The sequence below is a fragment of the Harmonia axyridis genome, chromosome 1 (assembly GCF_914767665.1).
Source record: "Harmonia axyridis chromosome 1, icHarAxyr1.1, whole genome shotgun sequence".
NCBI classification, from domain to species: domain Eukaryota; kingdom Metazoa; phylum Arthropoda; class Insecta; order Coleoptera; family Coccinellidae; genus Harmonia; species Harmonia axyridis.
The window spans coordinates 86,657,226-86,683,293 of NC_059501.1; the positions used below are offsets into that span (position 1 = coordinate 86,657,226).

Genomic DNA, 26,068 nt, shown 5'->3' on the forward strand with positions numbered 1-26,068 from the left:
TAACAGAAAAAAGTATGTATTGGGAGCTTAAGGATTGATTTGTATATGAATATAAATTTATAATTTACGCATCGAATTACAAGTGATTTTTTGTAGCTCGTTTGAAATTCGGTTGGATTTAAATGAAAATTTGCAAGGGCTCATGCGCAAGTATCCGAATTTTTGTCATTCCCCGAAGACAAGTCAAAGTCAAATATTTTCAACCATATTTGTCGTTCGTAGTTAAATTTTAGACAAGTTTTATTTGTTGTTTTACGCGAAAAACAATAAGTATATATCTTTGAAAAGTTTTCCACGTAGCACAATATTCCTTTTTTAGTCAAAGTTGCGTGTTTAGTGCGTTATTAAGATGAGCGATAAGAAATGTAAGTATCTAGTTGGCTAGAAACTCGCATTTCTAGAATATCATCCCTTTTTCGATAGTGTTTCTTCCACCTTGAACCTTTCCCACAACTATGTTATCAAAAAACAGCCTGATACGTGTGTGATCTTGCATAATAAATTGCAGGATGTTCTAATCAATACTCTTAGTTCATCTTTGTCTTATTCATGTCAATCGGATTTTCTCACTCAGTCATGTCTTTAAATAGCCTTGCCCTACTTGAAATACTGCAGTATTTTGTTAGGGATTTAAATATGCCATGTAATTTAGGGCGAATATATCATGTCAAATTGTTATTGCAGCATCTTCTAAAACAGATCCGAAAGTGGCAGCCCTCAGGACAACTTTGGACTTACTGGGACCTCAAAGAAAACAGTACATATTTATTTTCATGTGTTTTATACAGTGGCTGATGCTTGTTGGTTATACCCGCTCAACGATTTTACCTACACTAGATTATTGGTTGGGATTGCATACAACGGTGCACTTTTAAATCTAATATTCACTAGGTTTTCGATACTGTTGTGGATACTCACTGCATACAGTGTACACCCATTTCTGAGAATATATTCAGGCTTCGAGAGTTTTATTAAAGAGTTTTACAAATTTTTCCCCACCAGAATTTAACAGTTTAGGGTGTTCGAAGTCTTTTTAGCCACTCTTCTCAGTAAAACTAATCTATTTTTCTTCGAATTCTTTTAATTCATTGAAATTGCTTTTGGAGACCTTTTTGAATAAATCCAAGAATCACATATTTTCGCTTTCAGTTTCCAGATGAATGAAACCTGTAAAAGGTCATCAATTCTTCCTCCCTCAGTTGTCCTAGATTCCATAGGTCGCCCTATAAAGGTAATGACGTCAATTGATCATGTGTTTTGGATTTTTCCTCCCATTTCAGGCCTACGCTTTCAGGACGCGCGCGCGCAGTGACCTTGTTTTTCCGATGAAAATCAATACCAGGAAATGGCCTCCCCTCTCGGGTTGAAAGGTCACCTGGATTGCTCCACATTTTGAACTGAACTGGCTGTCAAAGTGACAGCTCATGCCTCCTTTTTTCTCTGATCGATGGGTGTTCATTGTCTGTGGTTTTCATTTGAAATTTTGATAAGAGGAAAAACTTTCGAAAAGTGCATTGTTGTATCAATTAATGTAGCTGAAGATGTATAAAATATCTCAGTGGTCCAACATTTAGACATTTTGTGGTCTATTCACTGCATGATGTACAAAAAATATGTAACTGAAACCTGCAGAAAATTTGACTGGCGTTGGGTTTTTCGTTGGGGTGAAAAATCCATAGAATTTCATTTTATCTTATTTTTACTGTTAAATAATAGAAGATATGTTGTTCCCTGAACTTAATTATTTAATTATTTCTGAAGAATATACCGCAGAAAAAAAAAGGTAGAAATATTATTTCGGATATTCTGCTAGACTAGTTTTTCAATGTCTTGAGGATTGTTACATATTTTTTGTTTTATGGGTGTAGGGTGGTATCTATCTACTGGAGTCACCCGGTGTTTGCTACTACAATGTTGGCTATACTGCTGCAGCACATCTATACGTCGCTAACGAATCAAATTCTATCTTAACCTATCAAAACGGATGAAAAATCTCTATCATATTATGGTTTACGCTACTCATTTGATAGGTATAAGGTATTTTGCCAGAGGTCAACGGGATATCGTAATTTACAAATGTTTGAATTATTTATTACTATTAACATGTGATTAACTTAGATATAAGTGAACCTGTAGATTTAGTTGTACAGTTTTGTTCTGGATTCAAAAAATAAAATTTAGAGTCAGCCTAAACATCAATAAGGCAATATAAAAAGATGACAAGAATGATCATAAAAAAGTCCTCTCAAACACTATAACATACATAATTCAATATTTATTTGACTTATCAAATTTTTATTTTTCATTATTACGATTGAATTGAAGGGAGATCCAAAACAGAACTGGAAAACCTGAATTTAGTTTGCTTGCTAATACATTATTATTTAAGGCATGAGTTTATTTTTATTTTCTCTTTATTTATTTTTTCAAAACCAATTGAACACAATAATTATTCGGAAAATCCATTTTCTATTATTTTTCGATACATAAGTTTTATTTTCATCCCAGCTTTTCGACAATCGAAAACTACAATAATAGAGTTTGGATGCGTTTAGTATTGCATGTGTCATATATTTATTTTAGACAGATTTTCTGCGTAACATTGAAGGAAAGTCTGTCACAAATTAATGCATGTTTACTAATCCTCATTTTATCATTATTCTGAAGGAAAACACAAAACGTTTGTTCATTGTGTTTTCCGTTTATGTTTTTATTTGATTTTAGCATGCCGTTTTTTTTTTCGTTTGTTCAAGAGAGTTTTTATACTTGAGTGAAATCAGTACTTCTTGAACAAACTCATTATCAAAGCATGATTATAGATTACGGCATATTTTAGGTCATCAATTAAAAACTCTAAATGTATATATTTAGCGATAGACATTGTATCATCATGAAAATCTAAGGATAATCTTTTTCACAAAGAAATTAATGCAAAAATGTTTTCAGTAAAAAAATTGCCACTGAAAATAATATATCGAATCGATATAAATACAAACTTCTCGCAACAATATTTTATATATTATATCCAACATATTTGCATAAATTTTTATGCACTGAATGTTTCGAATCGTTTCATTGAAGAACCAATGGATATTCCACTATTTCAATAGCTTTTTCTGTTCTAAAACTCGTTAGTTATATGTTTTTTGGATTTAGTACTTGTTTTTTGTTCAATGTTTAGTTACGTCGATTTTGTTATTTTCAAGTTGGTTCATTTTTTTATCTCTCGTGTATACTCTGTATATAATTCGTATATTGAATTTAGTCGAATTTGCAGCTATTGGTGGTGCTGTACCCCCACCACCGCAAGCTCAAGCTTATACCCCACAACCACCTCCGCAAGCTAATCCCAGTGTACAGGCTCCCCAACCTTATGGAGGTGAGTATGTGAATTGATAAAAAAATGTAGCAAATTTCACACTATAGTTTATCAGTGACATAGGAAAAAGAAACGCCCAGTGAAAATACATTTATTACAACTATTTTTTATATACATGTCTCTTAGGGTCAGGTTAGGTTAGGTAATTGATCAAAATTTCTCATCCATTGAGAAACCCGTCTGGATATACTCCTCTTGAGGTATTCCATTCTAAGATACCCCTAGAGCCTGTGGAGGATGGATGATTGAAGTAACTTTCTTCCTATAATGTCCCAGACGTGTTCAATGGGTGGAAGATTTTGAAACGGTTATAAATGACCGTCCTAGTGCAATAAGTTTCGTAAATCGTTTGGACAAAAAGTCATCCATATGGTTCACCGATTGATCAAAATCAGAGAGAGTTACTGGCATTGGGATATATGGACCTAAACTGAGGATCTCTAAAGCCCTGGGAAGTGAGCCCTCGGTTCTACAGACCGAGATACTGGCTGTTTATGTATGCGCCCAGGACTGTCTCAAAATGAATCTCAAGGGGGCGCATATCTACATCATCACGGACAGCCTAACCACGCTGAGATCCCTGGAATCGTACTGCCAGGAGTCTGTTGACTTGGGAGTGCCGTAACACCATAAAGCAACTGGCCAGAGGCAATAAAGTGACTCTACTACGGGTACTAGGGAACTGTGGGGTTGAAGGAAATGAAAAAGCTGATGAACTTGCAAAAAGTGCATCAAGGTTAACACCTGCTGGACCTGAGCCTTTCTGTGGGCTAGGAAAAGACCAATATAAAGCTGCGGTCCAGCTATGGGAGTTGAACAACAGGATAATCCACTGGACTAACACTCCTAGACTTGCTCAGGCAGATAAATTCGTGACGATTTCACCTACCTACGCCAAAAAGCTCTTGAAGCTGTCACGAGCCGAGCTTCGGGTGATGGGGCACTGTCGTTACAAACATCATTTGTACCGTATGGGAAAGTCAGCAAATGAGATTTGCAGGCTCTGTGGATCGGAAGCAGAAACAGCCGAACACATGGTATGCAAGTGTCCGGAGCTGGCTGGCTTAAGAATCATTCATATGGATAAGCCGGTCCTGGATACCAGAGAGGTAACGGCCAAGGCTCCTAAGGAGGTTGTCAGTTTTATTAGAGTCATTGATGACCTCCTTGGGTTTCCATGAATGAGTAGGGTAGATAACAAAAGATCTACATGGTCGCAGTTCCCGGAAGGCTTACCGAACCAAAACGACCCCAGTTCAAATAATAATAATAATGGGTGGAAGGTCTAGGTTAACAAATCAACTTGATTGTCTTCAAAATGGGCCAATGTAATTGCGTTTATTTGTGGTCGCGCGTTTTCTTCTTCCAAAAGTGTGATGCGTCCTTTCCATAGAAAATTGACCCTGGATTCATCACTGAAGACAATGGGCGCGTTCAGCAGAAAGATCGGTAGCGTAAGTAGCTCCGCTACTGATAGGTATCAGTTTGGTAATGTTAGTATTCTCTGCTGGACGGGTTGCTCCATTGTTGACAGCAATATGAGCAATAGGTTCTGTGGATCCTTTTTGAAGGTTACGTTATGATGAGAGACAGTTTTCTGTTATAATATCGATTTTAATTTCCAAGTTTGCTTACGGTATTATTACTTTTTTATTCTTCAATATATGGGAACTAATGTCAGCTACTTATCATGTTACCAAAAAGTAGCATAAAATAAATTCGCTACCAAAGATGGCGACCGCTCCGTAGCGGAAACTGATAGAATGCGTTCAGCAGAAAATTCATAGAATATTGACAACTTTTCCACAACACAACACAATTGTTGAGTCTGCTGAACGCGCTCTATGTTATTCCTTTTGAGGTCTCAGCCGTGCAAAGGTGATAAGGTGACGTGAGAGACTATAGATGCTCAATTTTCTATGGAGACAAGGGCGTAGAAATGGGGGGGGGGTACTGGGGATAATTACACCCCCCCCCCCAATAACTCCAAAATATAAAATTGCAAAATTCTCGCAAAGATTAAGAACGAACATTTTTACATAAAAAGAACCAATAATCATTTCACTTTCCTTTGAAATTCACACGGCAGTAAAAAATCGGACCCTTTTACGGTTTATGAGTAAACTAGTAAAAAGCAGAAAACGATGAGTGTAGATTCTGCGGGGAGGATCAGTTCACCTGGTGACGGAATGTCTTGCCATCGCTAGCCAACGCGAAAAATGTTTTGGACCGGAGACTTTTAGAAGTGAGGAAGTAACCTCCTTGAAGCCATTCCAGATACTGGAGTTCATTAAAATTCTGCACCTGGAGGGAGAGCTGTAGACCACTAGGATAGCTCTCCAGCATCAGCGCCACAGTGCCATTACTTTTCATTACTTTCAGCATTAGACTTACCAACCACTTCAGCATTAGACTTACTAATCTAATAGCTAACTGAATCAAATAGTGAATAATAAATATCAACTATCAATTGGAAAGCTATTTTCTGATTGTGAGCAACAAATACTGGGATAACCAAGGATTGACTCCATCACACTACAATATACTCTTGAAGTTTTTTGTTTTTATCAAAAATAAAAGAAGTACGAGTGTTTAGATTATTTCAAAAGGAAACTTTATGATGTTATCTTAAGAGGACCTTATTCGTTCTTTTCCAATTATCACAAAATATGAAGTTACCTCCATTTAAATGATGTGTTATCCTTAATTGTTCTGCATAAATGGTAACATTTGGGTTATTTGATCAACATGTACAACAATCTGACAATCCTCTTATTTGATTTTGGTTATTCTTTAAAAGGTTAATAAATGTTCTTGTAGGCATCATATTTTATCTTGGTTACATTGAATATTGTTTGAATTTCAGTTATACCAGGAATTCCAACGTCGTCTCCTTATGTTATACCGGGACAGACACAGCTGTATCCCCAGGGACCTCCTCCTACTTATGATCAGGCGTTGACTCATCCTGCTTTAGTAGGACAACACGTATGTACCTTTTCAGTGTTCAAACACTTCAAAGGTTCTATAACTAATTTTTATTCAATTTTAGATCTATCCTCCTGGGACTATGTACGCTACAGGTTATCCAACCTATCTAGGATACCCAGCCTACACCCCAATGCAGTATTATCCTTCACTAGGTGCTTATTCTTATGCTATGCAACCAACAGCTCAGTTGAGACCGACAATCATGATACCGGTGAGATTATTATTATTATTATTTTCATTAATTAATTATGGTTATGATAAGGGTGGATCCAGCAGATGTTGTTCAGCCTGAAATTAGGCTTTCATTGCCTTGGGAATATAAAGAAAATGTTATCATATTATCATGCTTGATTCTAAATGGATTTTGAATGTTAAAATCACAAAATCAAATTAAAATTATGATTTTGATCTTCTTTCGAATGCAGAACAACCTTTTTGAACCAACTGTAATCCTACCTCGTTCTATGGTGACAGCCAACTGTCAACTATCTGTCAAATTCACGTCAACCTACATTCTTCAACTTGACATTGATTGTCAAAGTCACATAACCTTAGAAAATGACATAAACTGACATCAACTGTCCCAGGTTACAGGTTGTCATATTTCTGGAATTGTCAGAATTTCTGGGAAAAGTACCTCCTTTTAAAGTTTCTTAATTTTTCTTTTTTCCTTGTTATTCGAGGATTTTCTCGATGTTTTAATAGTTATTCTGCTATTCGACACAGAGACAAATCTGACTGATCGAAGATCGAAAAATTTGTAGAGTCGTTATTGATTTATGTTTGTTGTAACTATCCAGGGGGCTTTTTCTACCCCTTACAACCAAAAGAGGACACCACCAAAACAATTGTAGTGCCATCTCTTTCGCAGAAATTTGCTTAGTTTTATTTTTTTAACATTTTTGTTTCTAAAAGAAAATTGGCACTTTTGATAAAGAAACATAGCTTGAATTTTCCACACTGTTCAATTTGCATCTTGTTTATTAAATTGTGTTTTGAACTTGTGGAAAATTATTGATGTCTTCTTCACATGTATTATAAATAGTTATAAAATGATCAAATGATTATTTGTTTCAGAATGGCTACGATGCAGGTGCCAGATTCGATGGTATAGCGCAACAAGTAATACCACCTGCACCTCCCGGTGTACCTCCATCTGCGGCACAGTTGGCAGCAATGGCAGGCCATCAGGTGGCTTTGGGACAGAAGAAGAACACCTTTTTAACAGGGGGCTCAGACGGGGGTTATACATTTTGGTAGGGTGTTTGATTAGGTTAGTGAATTTTCATTTTATAGACAGGTTCGTTTTGTCTGGTCTATTATGATATTCTCTCGAAAATTGGAGAGTAAGTATTATTTTTGTGACTTCAATTGACTTTCCTGATGGTTTGCAATATTTTCTTGAGTTGAGCCAAAATGGATATTTGACTATAAAAAGTATTTGATTTGTTTGTTACTGTTGTGCTAAAGAATCCATTTTTCTTATTTATTTACACTTCAAGCTTTAGAATATTTCGCTGAGTTTGTGCAATCAAAACGAGTGTTTTCCAAAGATCAATTTCACACATTCCTTTTATATTTGATGTAATTTTCCCGTAGTTGTATCGACTTAATTCAAGAGTTGAAACTATTTTTTTAAAGTTGAATATTTTTGGAATGATTTCAAATAAACTATTACAAGCAACTCGATATTGACAAATGTAGTGCAATAAATGTTTTATAGTAGGTTATGAAGTTCAATCATGTTGTTAAAGATATGTTTGGTTGAAAGTTGACTCATTAGAGAAATTGAAATCATTCGGCAATAAAACAGTAAGAAATAGGCTAAATATGAGAATTTTTGCTCATTAAAAAAATGGATATAGTACAATTTTTTTGATGTTTTTGTAAGGACCTATGACAAGAATTGGACTGGAAACCGTTATATGCTTCTGGGAAACATTTTTTTGTTGAATAAATTACAACCCCAATCTGAACATTGTATTATTTGAAATTAACTAATTTTTTTCGAAGAAATTTTCGCAGCTTATTTCTTCCTAGTCAATAATGAATATTTAATACAATCTTCAGGCAATGACAATGTAGATTATACATATATGAAACACCAACAAAAATTTGTTACTTGCCATTATTTTGTTGTACTGATGTTTATGTTGTTAACTTTTACAATGAAAATTACTATTGTAAGACTGCAAAAATCTATTGTGAAATATATTATGAACAGTATCGATTTCGCTTAATTTTCCTTGTAGAACTATCCTTCTTGCTTGAATTTCACTTTGCAAAGTGATAATTTGGTTTTGATGAAAATTTCAAATCACTAAGCAATATTTTTCTACATTCATGCAAAAAGCAAAACTTTATTGAACTATATTTAGTGGAAAAGGAAGTTCTTTATTGCACTAGTGCAATAAAGTTTTTATTGCACTCATCTGTCATTCTACTTCAACGTGCTGTCATCATGACAAACAAATATTTCAGCCTGAAGGCAATAACGATGTACAGTTACCAAGTACTAGTACGTTTACAGCAGTAACAAATCAAGAAGTGGATTTAAAAAGGACTTCACTACGAAATATTCATATTGAAAATTGCACCAATTGTTCATTCACTTTCAATATTGAGGGTAAAAATAAAGTTTGAGTTAAATTGTTCGTAACGTATTAGTTCCTGTTTCAATGCAAATCGATATTAATAATAAAGTATTCAAGTTGCGCTTTTCATTTTCCTACACCTAGTGCCGCACCTCAATAAATCATTTTTTGCTTTTTGCATGAACGTAGAAAAAATGTTGTATGCAAAAATTGTTTATTGCACTCGACGTGTTGTCCAACAATTTCACGTCGAGTGCAATAAACATTCACTTTTTGCACTTGTTGCATAAATAACTATTATTTCTCCATGTTTAAATAATAGTGTTTATTAATAAACTCACTATAAGAAAATAATATTAAAAAATAAATTAAACTTCAATTGGGAAAATATATTTACATCAGTCAATACAATTACTATAAACAACTTCTTAAACTTTTAGTGTGCATTTCCACTTAGAATTTTCATACAGAAATAACACATTTTCAAACTAGCATTATCTGAATTGGATATCACATAATTTTTATTTCTTTATCGAAAAAAATTGATGAATTTCCTTAAAAAAATATATTAACATCAGTCGATACATGATTCAACTCAACATGGCTTCAAATATATAACTAATTTAGCTATTAAGTGAATTTTTATACAGAAATAGCACATTCTCAAGGACCCGAGAAAATACAAGTATATAACTAGTAACGAGAGAGTAATAATTAAACATCAGATAATCATTAACAAAATTCGAATTTTCAAACAAGATCACACATTCATAAGTTCCAACTTATGTAAGGTCAGCTAAATTTTTAACTCTTATATAACTAGTACATTGAGGCTGTTGACTATTCACCGTTACTTTATCACTATTCACTGTTTTGACGTTTGTTATTCGCTTTAGACGTGGTGGCCTTGGAACTGTGAAAACTTCATTCCTTGGTGGATTGCTTTGAGTCACTGTTTGAGTTGCTTTAGGAGGTATCTGTGGAGTCATGGGAGAGAATCGAACACTTGTAGAAGGTCTAGCCTCCATTTGTTGAAACTGTTGTGGCACAGCCGGAGGTTGGTTCAGCATCATAACTCTCGAAAATCGAGGAGGCCCAGCAACACTAGAAACTTGATGGGATACATTATGAGGAAAAGATATCAACTGCCCCGTGTAATTGTTGTAAAATGTTTGGTTCTGTGTTTGTGTCACGTGATTTGTTGTTGGATACAAAGGGGAAGGCACTAGGCCATTAAAAAAGTTTGTGGTGTTGTTCATCGTCGTATTATTTAATATGAAATATTCAGATGGATTCTGGATGTTGTTTTGCGTCATTGTTATTTGCATGGTGGGAACATTGACAAGGCTGGAAGTAATATTTTGCGGGTTTGTTATCAGACCTTGTTGGTTGGATTGAACATCGATCTGGGCAGAGGTTGTTAACAGATTCTGATTGTTTGGGGTGGAGGTAATGTTCTGCGGGTTTTCCATCAGGCACTGATAATTGTTTTGAACATTGATAGAGGACATACTTTGCGAAGTTGTTACGAGGCTTTGGTTGTTATTCGGAACATTGCAAGAGGTTGAGGTAGCATTTCTACAGTTTGTTACGAGGCTTTGGTTGTTATTCGGAACATTGCAAGAGGTTGAGGTAGCATTTCGACAGTTTGTTACCAGGCTTTGGTTGTTATTCTGAACATTGCAAGAGGTTGAGGTAGCATTTCGAGAGTTTGTTACGAGGCTTTGGTTGTTATTCGGAACATTGCAAGAGGTTGAGGTAGCATTTCGAGAGTTTGTTACTAGACACTGCTTATTGTTTGGAACATTGCAAGAGGTCCAGGTAATATTTTGCGAAGTATTAACAAGGCCTTGGTTGTTGTTTGATAATTTGATAGAGCTCGAGGTGGCAATTGGTGGATTTACAACCAAACCTTGGTTGCATCTTTGTCTTGGGCCAGGAGCAGCAACATTGCTTGGATAAAGAATAATTTTGGGTCTGTTTGTTTTAGATTGTGACGAAATGGTGGGGTTTAAGATGTTCGTGATAGTAGGATTGTTCGATGTGCTAGAATTATTACTATTGACTAGGTTTGATTTGGCAGTATTCATTAGAACAGCTTGGTGGTGGGCAGGGTTCGATTTGAGAGTGTCATTGTTCGAACTATCCTTAGGTATCATTTCTGATGTTGACGAAAGAGATTTTGTCGTCGGTATATCGGATTTTGCAGGATTCAATTTGTGAACATCTTTATTCGAACTATCCTTAGGTATTATCAGTTTAAACTTTGGAAAAACAGATTTTGTCGTCGGTATATCTGATTTTGTTGTTGGCATACCGGAATTTGTCTTCGGTATATCTGACGTTGTGGTTGACTTACCGGATTTTGTCAGTGATTCGTCGGATGCTGTTCTCGAAGCGCTAAAATCAACCAATCTCTTCCTCTCCTTTGAAACATCAGAAGGGATCAACAATCGTGATTTTTGGGGATATTTAATTTTGTACTTCTTCATGTATGACGGCTCGTAGGTGTATTTTACTGAGTAGGAATCGGCATAGGCTATGTTCACCTTGATATTTGAGAAGCTCAAGTAATTTGCCAGATTTCTCAATTCGAACAAGTAGTTCTGGTCTTTGGTGGCCTCGATTTTGCAATTCGTGGGAATTTCTGTTTGAGCTTCAGAAACTTTTTTTTCTTTCTTGTTCTTCAATCTGTTGAGTAGGTTATTCAAACAGCTAACGTCGTCACTATCCGCATTTGCTTCTAGTTCATCGTCTAATACAATATTAGGTTTGAATGGTTTTGGTTGAGAAACAGTACGATTGATGCACTCTTTTTCAGCCTCGTTTGTTTTTAGTTTCTTCAACTCAGATGTATTGTCATCGCAGTTTTTCTTTCTCTTTTGTTTCTTTCTTGGAGTTTCGCCTTTTTCCTTCTCTTTAACTGGTACTTGTCTTATTTCTGTGCTTTTCTCACTATTGGATGTTCCTTCGGAGTTTCCATCTGTATCTGTTATTCTCCTATTCGTTTCAGAAATGACCAATGCTTCTGTTTTATTACCGTTTGATGCACCTGAATTATTAGTTCCCTCAACCTCGTTGATAGTCATTAGTAGACGTTCTTCGGGAGCAGGATTTTGTTTAGACATTCCATCGGACTTATCTGTATTTGTTGACAATGATTCATCACTCCCTTTCGATTCACCAGAAGGCAGAACTTCTATGGATGATTCCCCAGGATTAGACCTTTCGGTCGAGGATAGTTCTTTAGTAACATTGGTTGTTGATGATTCTGAAGAGCTTTTAACTTTCTCGATGTCTTTGGACTTTTGTATTTTTTCGGACGTCTTTTTAGCCTCATCAGTTATCGAAAATTTTTCAGGTTTCTTGATAACTAGTTTCACTAATTTGACTGTTGACATTCCTGCAGAAACTTTTGAAATTTTAATTGTTTTCGACTTATCGGATATTCCTGCAGACTTTGCCTGAGATTTTTCAGTAGTTGTTAGTTCTTTGGGTTTCTCAGGGGCTTGAATTGAATTTGATTCATTGTTCGTTGATGATCCCGAAGAAACTTTTGAATTTTCAGGTTTCGGCTCATTTATTGCAGATATTCTCGCAGAAATTACTTTAGACATCTCAGTGTTGGTCGATTCTTTAGGTTTCTCAGGAGTTGGAATTGCGATTGATTTATTTGTCACTGATGATTCGGGATCTTCTTTTGAATGTTCAATTGTTTTTGGCATATTGGTTATTGATATTCCTGCTGAATTTTCCTTAGACTTTTCAGTGGTTATCAGTACTTTAGGTTTCTCAGGAACCTGAATTGTTGATGACTCATGGGTCGCTGATGATCCAGGAGAAACCTTTAAATTTTCATTTGTATTTGGCTTATTGGTTACCGATATTCCTGCAGATATTCCCTCAGAATTTTTAGTGGTTGTAACTGCTTTAGGATTCTCAGGAGTTGGGATTGCAATTGATTTTTTGGTCGTTGATGACCCTGGAGGAAATTTGGAATTTTCAGTTATACTTGGGTTATTGGTTACTGATATTCCTGCAGACATCCCCTTAGATATTTCAGTGGTTGTTGGTCCTTTAAGTTTCTCAGGAGTTGGAATAGCAATTGATCTATTGGTCGTTGATGATCCGGGTGATACTTTGGCATGTTCAATTGCGTCTGGCTTATTGGTTACTGATATTCCTGCAGATACTTTCTTAGACTTTTCAGTGGTTGACAGTTCTTTAGGGTTTTCAGGAGTTGGACCTGATTTATTGGTTGATACGACAGAAACTTTTGAATGCTCAGTTGTTTTTGGCTCATAGATTGATATTCCTGCAGATATTTTCTTCGAATTTTCACTGGTTGTCAGTGCTTTAGGTTTCTCAGGAGCTGGAATTGCTAATGATTCATTGGTCGCTGATGATTCTGGAGAAACCTTTAGATTTTTAATTGTTTTTGGCTTATTGGTTACTGATATTCTTGCAGATATTTCTTTAGAATTTTCAGTAGTTGTCAGTTTTCTGGGTGTTTCAGGAGTTGGTATTGCAGTTGATTTATTGTTCGTTGATGATTCTGAAGGAACTTTTGAATTTGCAATGGTTTTTGGCTTATTAGTTTCTGATATTCCTGCAGATATTCCCTTAGACTTTTGACTGGTTGTCAGTTCTTTAGGTTTCTCAGGAGTTGGAATTGCTACTAGTAACGTTCCTGTAGAAATTTTGGTAGATTTGTCAGTAGTAGTCACTTCCTTAGGTTTCTCAGAGATGGACTTAGGTTTCGATTCTTTGGTAATTGATTTTAAAGAACCTCCAGGTGTTACAGGCTTGGACGTGCCTTTTGAAACACTTTTTGTTGCTGTTTTTGAAGAAACTTTAATTCTCGCTGGCGTTAGCTCACGCTTCTCAGTGTTTGTCTGTTCCTTGGACTTTTCAAAAAAAGATGTTCCAGGTTTCTCAGTGGTCTTCGTTTTACCGGAATGTGAAACTCCTGCAGACTTCACCGTGGTAACTGGACCTTCAAAACCAAAGGTGGACATTTCTTTTGATTTATCGGAAAAAATGTTTCTTGCAGATATGTTCTTAGAATTATCGGTATTCGTTAGTTCTTTCGATTTCCCAGGTATGGATGTTTCGTTTGATTTATTCGCCGACGATGATGCTGATTGCACTGCTTCCGATTCGATTGAGGTATTTTTGGCAGACCATGGATAAATGTTAACCGTCTTATTAGATTTTTCGGGCACGAACGGCCTTCTGCAGCCACTGCTTGGTGGATAAACTATTCTAGATATGCTGCTTACAGAAGTTCTCGGATCATTAACTTCATTTGCCTTTCTCTTAGAATTTCCAGACTCGATTAATTCAATCAAATCTATAATCTCTTCGGCCTTTTCACTGGCAGATTTTCCACTAGACTGGTTGGCTTCTGATTTTTTTGTGTACACTCCCAACATATCCAGCCTCTCGGGCGTATCTGTGATCGCTGTCTTAGATTTTGTAAAAAGTATTGGTTCCTTGGACTTATCACTTATGGAATATTGTGAGGAAGTGCCTGGGCTCATCGTGGATTTGGTTATATCTGGATTGTCAATTTTCTTTGGCGTTTGAAGGTTAAGTATTTTATCAGACTTATTTGTTGTCGATTCTTTTGGAGATACACTCGAATTGATAAGTCGTTCGTTTGAGCCCTTGACCAATTCAGACTTTTCACAGGTGGATTTTTTTCTTGACTGCACCGTTGTTGATTTTATTGTCATTTCTTTTGAGACGTTTTTGCCGTCAAACTCTTCTGCGGTGGTTTTTGGAGGTGCTTCAGTTATTTCAGACTGATCAGTTATAATTATCCTTCCACATGCATCTGCTTCTGATACGCTGGAAATTATTTTATCCGGCTTTGGATGAGCCTTTCCAGAAATTGATTTTCTTCTAAACTTAACCAAAGATTCTATCGTCTTGGACTTTCCAGAAAGTGACTTACTTCTGGCTTCCTTGCTTGTGGACACTTTTGAAGTAATATGTTCATCTAGATTTGATACACTTGCCTGTTTCTCAGGTGTCAGTTTAGTAGAGGTTTTGATCGAAAACACCCCAAGATGTTCAGTTCTTGATTTATCAGAGTTTAGTGGGTCTTTTGAAACAGGCGATAGTGTGTCGTTAGTCTTAGCACTTTCAGACGTTTTAGGAGAATATTGTGTTATGGGAGGTAGACTCAATGGGACTTCTATAACACTATCCGAGTCTTCGTCATCAGAAATCTCGACAACATTTAGTAATCCGAAGGCAGCAGGGTATTTCTCTGTGATTTCTGTAACCTTATCGCAACGCTTCAAAAGGACTTTTGGCAGATTCGTCAAAATTTCTTTAATGGCGCATACATTCTCGTGTTCTTTGGCTTGGGTCATGGACGTGAATTGTGTCTTGCAGAGGTTGCACCTCATGTGTAAGCTTCTGTGCCTTTTCAGCCTCTTGTTGTTCTGTAAAATGGCGCCGCAGAGATCACAGACGTAGTTCAGTTGGGAAACCGATGTCACGGTGAAGAGTGGTGGTTCCAGGTCCTCGTTTACGGGCGCGAGTGAAGAGTCGAGTCTTGGTTTCTTCGCCGATGGCGGCTCAACACTCATGCTTCGTTTTCGGTTAGTTGGTTCAGGGTTTTCCGCTTCAACAAGGGTCAGGTCGAGTTCATCTTTGATCTCGCACGGTGAATCTTGACGTTGTTCTTCTGAACAAGTCGTACTAGATGTTGGGAGACCCTCGAACTCCTCTGCGAGAAGCTTGGTCAGCTTTTTTTCCAGGACAACCACCGGGGACAAGTTGTTCCCAAGTATTTCAGTGGGTATGATCAGCTTTGGATATTTACTAAGGAGTGTTCTCACTGATTTGTGCATGAGCTTCCTTTTTGCGGCACGCTTTTCCTGTAAAAACAAGTTTGATATAGAGTTGGGAGGGGAAAGTGTTCAAATCAGCTACTTCATGGTGTTGGGGGTGTATCAATAAGAATGCAAGGGTTAAAAGTTCAATGAAACTTGTAACGAAGGTTTGTTATATCATGTCCGGAGACTACGTAGTAGTGCAATTTCAATTTTGTGTTTTAAACTAGATCGAGCTAACCTCAAATGTTTCTTGCGTGATAAGTTCGAATGTCGCAATAAGTTAATAAGGGAAAGAAGTGATGAATTATAAGATATTTTGACAACTACTCATGCGATTCACAAACGATAAATATTCTTTATTTATATATTTCTTTTAATTGAGGTAAGTGCAATGCTGTATTTAAATAAAGTTAAATTGACGTATGACAAATTCAACTTCAAATTTTTCAAGGTTAGGTAGACCTCAGACTTAGTCTATGGTTAGGATATAATACAGAGGCTTAAAGGCAATCCAACAACTCTCGTTGATAAAATAAGGCTAATGTAGTAATGAAATGAGGCAGTATTAATGTTACAATATGTCTCCAACAATATAAGAGACCCGTAAGGATGGATTTTGTTCTGATTCGTATGATTTCTTAGATAAACGCGTTTGTGCATTGCGTGTTGTTCTATTCGCATCTTCCAAATGTAATGATGCTAATAAAGTGTCATCACTACCAATTATTATCTTGCGTTTTATTTATAGAGGTTGTCGCCTCTATTATTCCCGGGAAAAGGATTGATATCTCAAGAGCCTGATTTGATTAATTGAAAACAAATTGTTTATTTTTCTTCCTGAAATTACTTAAAGAATATAGGCTCTTCCACATGTTTTGTAAATCCTGTGTAAATGTTGAAGCCGTTCTATTCTATAGTTGAGAGGAGTTTGTCGCACCATTCGTATTTCCGAGAGAAATAGAAGCAACAAGTGGACTACGATCTATTTGAACTAACTAAATGACCTAAAGATCTATCTGAACTACGAGTCTTGTTCACTATTCAATTTTATACTTACTTTCAGTTCCATATCGTTCAATACGGAAATCCTTCGGAATTTGAACATCTTTATCGTGACATGGAAACATTTATCGCAGAGCATATGGGATATTTCATCATCTGGTGATATCTGAAACAACAGAAATGTCAATTTATTCAATTAATTCAATGATTGAAAATTCGATTTTTTACTACGAAACTTTTGGATTTCGCAATTTATTTTCAATTCGATTAAGAATGAGGCTGGCGTGTATTGGTGTCACAGGAGCTATGCGCACAGCTCCCACGGCAGCGCTGGAGGTCATACTAGACTTGCCTCCCTTACACCTACATGTGAGGAAATGTAGCCTGCTCCAAGCAATAAGAATTTCCCTTAATGGAAAACTCCTTCCTGGAAACTGGGTTGGACATATGAGGATACTGAATCAACTAGATTCAAACCTCCTCGCAAAACCATCACATATTATGCCAACCACCTACGATTTTGGAACGCCCTTTGAAACGGTTATAAATGACCGTCCTAGTGCAATAAGTCTCGTTAATCGTCTGGACAAAAAGTCATCCATATGGTTCACAGATGGATCAAAAACAGAGAAGGGCACCGGCATTGGGATATATGGACCTAAACTGAGGATCTCTAAAGCCCTGGGAAGTGAACCCTCGATTCTACAGACCGAGATAATGGCTGTTTATGTATGCGCCCAGGAGTGTCTCAAAATGAACCTCAAGGGGGCGCATATCTACATCACCACGGACAGCCAAACCACGCTGAGATCCCTGGAATCGTGTTGTCAGGGATCTTTGCTGACTTGGGAGTGCCGTAATACCATAAAGCAACTGGCCAGAGGAAACAAGGTGACTCTATTATGGGTACCAGGGCACTGTGGGGTTGAAGGAAATGAAAGAGCGGATGAACTTGCAAAAAGTGCATCAAGGTTAAGACCCGCTGCACCTGAGCCTTTCTGTGGGATAGGAAAAGACCAATACAAAGCTGCGGTCAAGCTATGGGAGTTGAACAGTAGGACAATCCTCTGGACTAACACTCCTAGACTTGCTCAGGCAAAGAAATTCGTGAAGATTTCACCTACCTACACCAAAAAGCTCCTGAAGCTGTCGCGAGCAGAGCCTCGGGTAATGGTGGGACTACTGACGGGGCACTGTCGGTACAAACATCATTTGTACCGTATGGGAAAGTCAGCAGACAAGATTTTGCAGGCTCTGTGGATCGGAAGCAGAAACGGCCGAACACTTGTTATGCAAGTGTCCGGAGCTGGCTGGCCTAAGAACCATTCACATGGGTAAGCCGGTCCTGGATACCAAAGAGGTAACAGCCAAGGCCCCTAAGGAGGTTGTCAATTTTATTAACGCTGTTGACGACCTCCCTGGGTTTCTATGAATGAGTAGGGTAGTGAACAAAAGATCTGCATGGTTGCAGTTCCCGGAAGGCTTACCGAAGCAAAACGACCCCAGTTCAAATAATAATAAGAATGAGGTCCCATTAGTGCGTTGGCTGCATCATTCTACATATAGTTTTTATGGCACGTCACATAAATGCGTTGCTAACGTATCGACGTACTAGAGACTAAGCGGAAGGAGAGGGGGTGATGACAGCATGTGTTGCACCGTTGCGTTGAGATGACGGTACGTCAACGCAACGCTGTGGCATACAAGGATAAAATGTGATGATCCGTTGAGATAAAACGCACTAGGGTATCCTCACTCTAAACATACACTGTCAAACTACTTCATATCCTTCGCTCTTGAAAATCTGCTACATAGAGTATGCTATTTCCGGTCTTGCAACATTTAGAGTTCTAACACTTCACTGAATAAGTCCCGGGCCTAACAAGTAAAAACACATTTTTTTCTTGATAATTGATATGCACTCCAACGCTCCTTTAAACTTTTCTGTAGAAACACCAGTTTTTGCTATGGAAATAGGTTTCAACCTAGGGAATCATTGTTTTATTAATGCCAAATTTCTTTTCCTGGAGCATTCTTTTGAGGTCTGCATAAAGCCAAAGTCGCTGGGTGACAAATCTGGGGGGTCAAGCAGTTGGTAACGCATTTCGTTTTATATGATCATGGTTATCATCGATGTGTGACAGAGAGCATGATATTGGTGAAAAACATTTTTTTTTGAGTTTTAAGACGCTTTTTCTTCATTTCTGCACTCACTTGATCCAATAACCTTATGTTATATTCACTGTTGATGGTTTTACCTTGGTCAAGATAGTCAATGAACACTTGACGATGCATGTCCCAAAATACGGATGCCATAACCTTGTCAGCTGATATTTGAGATTTGGGTCGCTTGGACGGCTTTCCACTTAGCTGATGCTTTCGTTGACTCAGGAGTATAGTGATGCATCCATGTTCCACTCACTTTCAAATATCGACGCGAAAAACATTGTTTATTCCGCTTAAACACTTTTAAAAAGCGTTCGGAATCTACGATGATTGAATTTCATCAAAATCGGACTAGTAGAACGCAAAATATTGAGATCTTGAGAATGTTATGTCTGCGCAAGAGCATAGGGCGCGTTATGTTCTAAAGAACTCATAAACATTGAGAATCATTTATGACCCGAATTCGAAACCTTTACCAAATTTTATCGAAACCGGACAAACAAATCCCAAGATATTGATATTCGGGAATATCACGTTTGCGCATGCTCAATGCTTGATAAAGAAAATGAAGTCTAGTCATCAATGGTAATGATAATGAATAAAATGAGTTGGAAGCAAACTCAATTACTCAGAAGACTGAAAACAGATTATTAACAACTTTCACAGATACTTCTCAAGTAACTCTGACTTTCCATAAGTCAAAAATAATTGAAACACCTCAACGAAGAACAGAATTTCTGTGAACAAAATTACAGTGAGAAAATCCATAAAATAATATTGAATTAACAAAATTGCAAAATTATCAAGAACAGTAACATAATAAAAAGATAAAAAAATGTCGCAAACATAGAATAGCGATAAAATAGTCAGCACTCTATGACTCAAGAGATGATATCAATAATGGCTGTGTGCAGGAAAAAGAGCAGTTATGCCCAGTGATTACATTTCTCCTTCTTATTCAACCTAGACAGTGATTGAAGAAGAAGAAATTTAATCAATGAGCGCTCACAGAATCTAAAGTGATAAGAGAGTGGTTTTCTGAACGGTTAGAAATTACCTAACCTCTAAAACCTCAATCCAAAGTCGCTCAGAAAAATGGCGTCCGCTCGCTAAACATGTTGAGTATGCGCTGGTCAGATTCGTTCAGCGAAAATTCTTCCAACTGCCGCTGAACGCAGCAATTGATAATAACAAGTTTATTTCACCAACAATAATCTATATCAATAATGCAAAATTTTCACCTGAATATAAAATAATAATATGAGAAAAATAAATAGATAGGTGTTATATAAAAAAAACCATACATCGAGATATTCTTTATATAATTATGTTCATTGACAAGATATATAATATACTGTAAAACTTTATTCAAGCGAATAATTTTCAGCTTTTTAAACTCAACAAATATATTTCGACAAATATATTTCTAAACAAATTCAAATCAAACATTGAACAAAAAATTATTAAATTATTTGGCATAAAGTGATTCTATCTTTTTGTATAGACAGTCTCACATTTTTAAAAACTGTAAATGTTATTAAATGCGTATCTGAAACATTTTCACAATCCAATTCTATCGAACATTCTCCGAGGCAAAAGTATTTCAAGAATTAAAACAAGAATCTAATTCTGCAAATTATTATATCAACAAATACAAACTTTTTAGGTCCCGAATATGTATACTACTACAATGCTGAAATTTCATGTTGAACTGAATCGAAATATTAATAAAATTTGGATGAATTCAATATCAAAATGAAACAAAGATTCAGGGTCCATAAAACTTCACAAATGAAAATGAACAGTTGAATGTAATTATTATATCAGTATCCACTTATTCCACTTATAAAAATAATATTTCATATTTGAAGAAAAAATTTTTCAACGAAAAAAAATGAAACTATATCAATTCAAAGAATTAAGGTGAATAAGAATAGAATAAAACTTTACAGGAATAGTTCATTTCAACATAATGTGCGTACGCATATTGTCAATCGTTAGACATCTCTATCAACACACAATGATTAATACTGATATAATAATTACATTCCTAACCTATTTCAACTTACCTCAACTCCAGTGGTTACTTTTATCACTTCTGCCATGTTTTCTTTAGGCTGCAATCGGTGGTCGAAAATACTAACTAATGAACTGGTAGATAAACATAACCTACACATATTTTGTAAATCGTCAGGTACATATTTGTTTTCCATGTTTGTTACTTATTTAGAAACTTGTTTCACTTTCTTTCATAACTACACTAAATCCTGGAATGAGATGGAAATAAACCAACTGGACTTTATATGCTAGTTCCCCACCACAACCACAAGTACATAGAATAGACTATTCAATTCAGATTCCAAAGCGTTTCTTTATTGACAGGAGCAAATGAACTACTGAACAAGATATCTACATAAAGTGAATGAATCATTTTAAGTATTTATAAATTGTAGGTACAATAATCGGAGTTGATTCGTATTGTTACTGTATAAGATTACAACATGAAATAATTGGATTATTTTTTCCTTTGGAATTTGTTTATTTATATAATTTATGATTGATTCCACAAAATCTGTTTTATTTCCCTTCTTATTCTCCATTACTTTCTATTTCTAAGTTATCATTCAACACGAATCGATAAGAATCATGTAATTAAAAATAAACTAAGAGATAATTCATTCTCAAAGAATTATTAGGAACAATTGCAGAGAATAACTGGAGTGTTGGTTTTGTTTGAGTGAGAATAATCTTTGCTAAAGATATTCAATTTGATCTGAATTCTCTTCTATTAATTGCTAATGTGATTTCACGTAGATAATATATGATTTATTTATTGTTTGGGTATAACTTTACGAGTAGGTACAGTTACAGAGCTACTTTCGTGGCGCCCTCTCTTCATTTGAAGATGAAGTAATTGAACGGAAGGAATCTGTAATCTGTTTCGAAACGGGAACTATTCCATTAGTTTAAATAGCCAATCACAGCTATTGCTCATGCCTCATCGGTTCATTATTTCCCAGAAAAAGATTATTGTGTATACATTTCAACTGATAACAAAACAGGAAATGGACTTTTAAATAGGTGCAAACTGCGAAGTAGAGGGGTACGAAGAGAATACGGTGAAATTGATTTTTGAATATTGTTAATTAATTTTTAGACTTTGAAATTATTTTTTCTTGGTTGATATGATATTTTTCGTATGATTTTCGACTGCTTTTTCATTAGGCATATCATCTGATATTAAATGATTAAACAACTCATGTTCTGATGAACCAATAGAATCCGTAAATTTCCCATAGTTACGGCTTATTTTTTGTATTTAAAAAAAATTGAAACATACGTATGTCTTTATGTTAATTAAGTTTTTCAATTTGTTAACCTTCTACCCAATTTATATAGTTCTGTATATTTTGAATAATCTTTTAGTTGGTTTGTCATTTTTGGAATTGTATTTCAAGACAAAAACCGAATATATCATAAAGATATATTATATTGTGAATGAAAAGGACATTATACGTGGAGCTGGCAACGTAAAAATGTGATAAACATAACTCTTAGAATGTCTGTGTTCACAATGATTGAGTCTTATTAAAGATGTCTGAAATACTGGTGTGTTCACTGATTAGATTTTGTTTAAGATAATTCTGGCGACTCGGCTCGCCATTGGTCCCTTTTCTCTTTTCGTCCTTAAGGTGGCGCTATACAAAGGATTGACCAATCAACGCCATTTTTTTTAAGTTTCATTTGTTTTGTCAAAAGTCGTCGATTGTTGATTCAACTTCAGAACACGACATTGACGGAAAGACGACTTGAGTGCCATAGAAATAGATGCGGAAATCAAGTGAAACGGAACCAATAGCATCCAAGAAGGCTGATCTCTTCAAAGGTCGCCAATTTAATCTTAAGGTTTTTCAAGAGTAAGTGAGCACACCAGTGCCTTAGACATCTTATACACAATGCTTTTTTGACGGTTGTTGCCACGTCAAACAGATTGACATTCAGGGTTGAATGTCATGACTCAAGCGTCACATGCGCACATGCAAAATGAGCGTCAGGCTCAGAAATAGACTCGAAAAGGCCTTGTGTAACACGTTATGAGTGAGTGATTTAACAAAGAAAACTTCTAAGGTTCTTAATCAATTCATATTTCGGTAATTTTCAGTCAGATTATCAAATGAAATAAATTCCTATGAAAAATAAAATGAATAACATAGTTTACAACATGTTTCCTTAGACAATGCTAAAATCTCGTTTTTCGTATTTTCCCTTTTATTCGAAAGGTTAGGCGTGTTCTAAAATATGTCGCTTCAAATTATATCTTCTCTCGAAGACTTTATTGCATGCGTAACACACAAACACCTGCGTTTGCATCCTTAGGGTCAGCAAACTTTCAGATTCATCCTTTTCTACTTTTTCTTCTCGCCATCCGATTGTAGGATCTATCGTTAACATGTTCTCTTGTACCAAGTCACGCACTAAGTAGGGTTTTCTTGAAATGTCTTTTCCAGATGTTGTGTTATATGGATTTTTCTTGTAATCGACTCGTTGAACTTTCCTTTCTTCTATCTTCGTATCAATTCCAAGGTAAGAATCAGCCAAACGTCTTTCTCTCGAATTTATGACAATTGACACGTTGGTCGTTATGAAATATTCCAGAGGTACGCATATTCTGGCAACATCATCTCTAACTTCTTCTTTGATATTCGCAATTGTATTATATACAATATGATCATTATCCTGCAATTTGATTAACAAAAATTACAAAGGTGTTCTAGCTGTTGTAAATGGTTAGGAAATGAACTATTCTGAATTTATGGTCTAACAGAATTTGTTTATTTTCTAAATTCAGTCGTATACCTAGAGATAAATATTCAAAAAACCAATTTATTAACGCTTTACTCAATAAGTTTCAGGCCCAACCAATAAAAACACTTTTTTATTAAGGGCTAGTTTCATAATAGACGCGAAAAGGCTTTGTTTGGTGAAGACCGCTTCATTAGAAAGTCGCCTTTATAGGGAGTTTGGAAGTAGCTCCGGTTTGATGTTTAGCGAGAGATTCTCGTGTAGAGGTGACTCTGCTGCAACGTGGCGACTCCCATAAACCCGCCGGGACTAGTAGAGTGTGCCGCGACGCCTATAACGCCCCCTCTCGGAAAGAGAGAGTCACTATATATGAACATAACCTAACGGCTTTTAGAAAAATCTTTCTTTTAGTCGCAAGGGTCAAATTTCTTTGGCTTGGCTATTTTGAGAACTAGTGATTTATTGCTTGCATTTGGTAATATTTCAAAGAAATTGAAATTTTGTCGACAAAAAGAAGAAAGAACGGTAAAGTATTCTATGTACAAAGTGAAAGTACCAAGAAGTGCCAAGGTTATGTTTCGTAGTCATAGAGCCTGCGCGACCAAAAATGATCCTTTTCTTACCATACTATCGGGACTTCAAGAGGAAGGCCACTTCAAATCTTTTACAAACCTCAAAATTGGTTTATGAAACACGTTTCATTTTTAAAGGAGACTCTAACTCTACAATACATTTTCTGTAGAAAGATTCGCCTTTGCTTTAGAAATAGGCATTAACAAATGTAACTTTACCTTCATTATCTCGATCCAGACTAGGCTCTATGTTTTGGAGTTTAAACATGCATTTTTGAAGGTTGGTACTAACGAGAAGTAAAAGAGGTATAGAACTGGCGGTGCCATCTGTGCGCCAGGATCGGGACTTACTTTTCACAAGGTTATTGATATTAATGAAATATTGTTCGGACTTTTCCTGATAAATGAATTGTCAGACCGTATTTTATACATACCTTTGGAGTTTCATCTTTTAAGGGACTCAGAAATGTCTGACCCCTTTGGAACGACTTTCTGTGCATGTGAATGAAATGGATGATAGTGAGACAGTTGCCACAAATGAGTTTACTGTAGTTATCGTCCGGTGATATCTGAAAAAAATCGAATGAGTTAGGACCAAAAGTTGAAAGAATAAAATCTAAGTGGGTACCTTTATATCGAAGAATTTTTCAATACTGTCCTTTATAGATAGCTCGTAGTCGGTAGTATAAGGATTTTCTATTAAATTGTGCATTCTATAAACGTTTCCAAGGCAAAGTCTACATTCCATACCTTTCGAACTGGGCATTATCAATTTTTAATTTTATGTAGTTACCACTTACGTGCAAAACACAAACTATTAACATTAACAAGATAGAACAATTAAAGTTATGAGATGCGACTCAAATATAGGTAATGAAGACCATCTGTGATTGTTTTTTTTTACCATTTATCATCTGGTGAACTACTGTTCAGTCAGTATAATTTATTCATTATCAATCAATAACATTATATTTGGCGATTGTCTCATTTTAGGGAAATATAGGTTGATCTATCATCAATCTTTATCTTATTTAAATCAGAATTAAAAGAATGTACGAGGTGGAAATATTAAAATAACTTCTAATCAAGAAAATAGATCTCGAAATTTCTAAATGCGATATCTGTTTCATATAAATCATGAAAATATTAATGGAAATCGAAGAATTGTTACAATGTTTACTCAGACTCCTTTTTTCAAATGTCGAATGAAGTTCAAAACAATTTCAACACCTAGATATTTGGTACAACCAATGTATATACAATTATATGACGAAATATAATATTTATATTTTCTCAATTGTTGTGTTCGCATTATTTATCTACGATTAGTTTGGCTACATATGTTATTAATCCAAATACTGTATAAATTCAACTGGCGCCGTGGCTTAGTTGGTTAAAGCGCCTGTCTAGTAAACAGGAGATCGAGGGTTCGAATCCCTCCGGGGCCTATACTCAGAATGACAGAGTCCTTTTTTTTATGGCATTGTAAGGCAGTAAATAATGTAGATATACAAATAATTATTAGTACCTTATCTGCATAGTAACGTGAATTTGTTTCTACTATCTCCTAATCGATCTTTTAATTTTGTATACAGATAACGGTGGTGTTATTAAGTAATTTTTCTCATTATGAATTATATTCAAATTTCTTTTTCGGGTCGTTAAATAAACATCAAGACCTTCTAGGATACCTAAAATGATAAACAAAAT

The 26,068-nt window shown here is 35.8% G+C and overlaps 3 protein-coding genes and 1 non-coding gene across 10 annotated transcripts; 2 read left to right on the forward strand and 2 right to left on the reverse strand.

Annotated features, from left to right (window-relative positions):
• Window positions 1-156: 156 nt before the first annotated feature.
• LOC123671078 (DAZ-associated protein 2) lies at window positions 157-8,596 on the forward strand. 4 transcript variants are annotated; one of them, XM_045604739.1, is made up of 6 exons: window positions 157-365; window positions 1,869-2,078; window positions 3,278-3,379; window positions 6,246-6,367; window positions 6,432-6,581; window positions 7,448-8,596. In XM_045604739.1, the coding sequence occupies exons 2-6, from the start codon at window positions 1,985-1,987 to the stop codon at window positions 7,628-7,630; spliced, it is 651 nt and encodes a 216-aa protein (XP_045460695.1). In that variant the 5' UTR covers window positions 157-365; window positions 1,869-1,984; the 3' UTR covers window positions 7,631-8,596. The 4 variants fall into 4 exon arrangements, with proteins under 4 accessions (XP_045460695.1, XP_045460696.1, XP_045460697.1 ...); XM_045604740.1 differs by having other exon boundaries at window positions 158-365; window positions 1,869-2,030; XM_045604741.1 differs by lacking the exon at window positions 1,869-2,078 and having other exon boundaries at window positions 158-365.
• A 736-nt stretch (window positions 8,597-9,332) lies between these two features.
• On the reverse strand, window positions 9,333-21,320 carry LOC123678626 (uncharacterized protein YMR317W-like). Of its 4 annotated transcripts, none has more exons than XM_045615775.1 (4): window positions 21,053-21,320; window positions 16,873-16,983; window positions 11,324-15,857; window positions 9,333-10,075 (listed from the first exon to the last, which is right to left on the reverse strand). In XM_045615775.1, exons 1-4 carry the CDS (start codon window positions 21,194-21,196, stop codon window positions 9,747-9,749), a joined length of 5,118 nt encoding a protein of 1,705 aa, XP_045471731.1. In that variant the 5' UTR covers window positions 21,197-21,320; the 3' UTR covers window positions 9,333-9,746. The 4 variants fall into 4 exon arrangements, with proteins under 4 accessions (XP_045471731.1, XP_045471728.1, XP_045471722.1 ...); XM_045615772.1 differs by having other exon boundaries at window positions 9,333-13,811; window positions 13,866-15,857; window positions 21,053-21,319; XM_045615766.1 differs by having other exon boundaries at window positions 9,333-13,103; window positions 13,158-15,857; window positions 21,053-21,319.
• A 1,792-nt stretch (window positions 21,321-23,112) lies between these two features.
• Window positions 23,113-25,244, reverse strand: LOC123681142. The gene is made up of 3 exons (XM_045619368.1): window positions 24,987-25,244; window positions 24,793-24,927; window positions 23,113-23,720 (listed from the first exon to the last, which is right to left on the reverse strand). The coding sequence occupies exons 1-3, from the start codon at window positions 25,122-25,124 to the stop codon at window positions 23,265-23,267; spliced, it is 729 nt and encodes a 242-aa protein (XP_045475324.1). The 5' UTR covers window positions 25,125-25,244; the 3' UTR covers window positions 23,113-23,264.
• Window positions 25,245-25,732: 488 nt separating this feature from the next.
• Window positions 25,733-25,806, forward strand: Trnat-agu. The gene has a single exon. It is a non-coding gene; the product is annotated as a tRNA-Thr (tRNA).
• The last annotated feature ends 262 nt before the right edge of the window (window positions 25,807-26,068 follow it).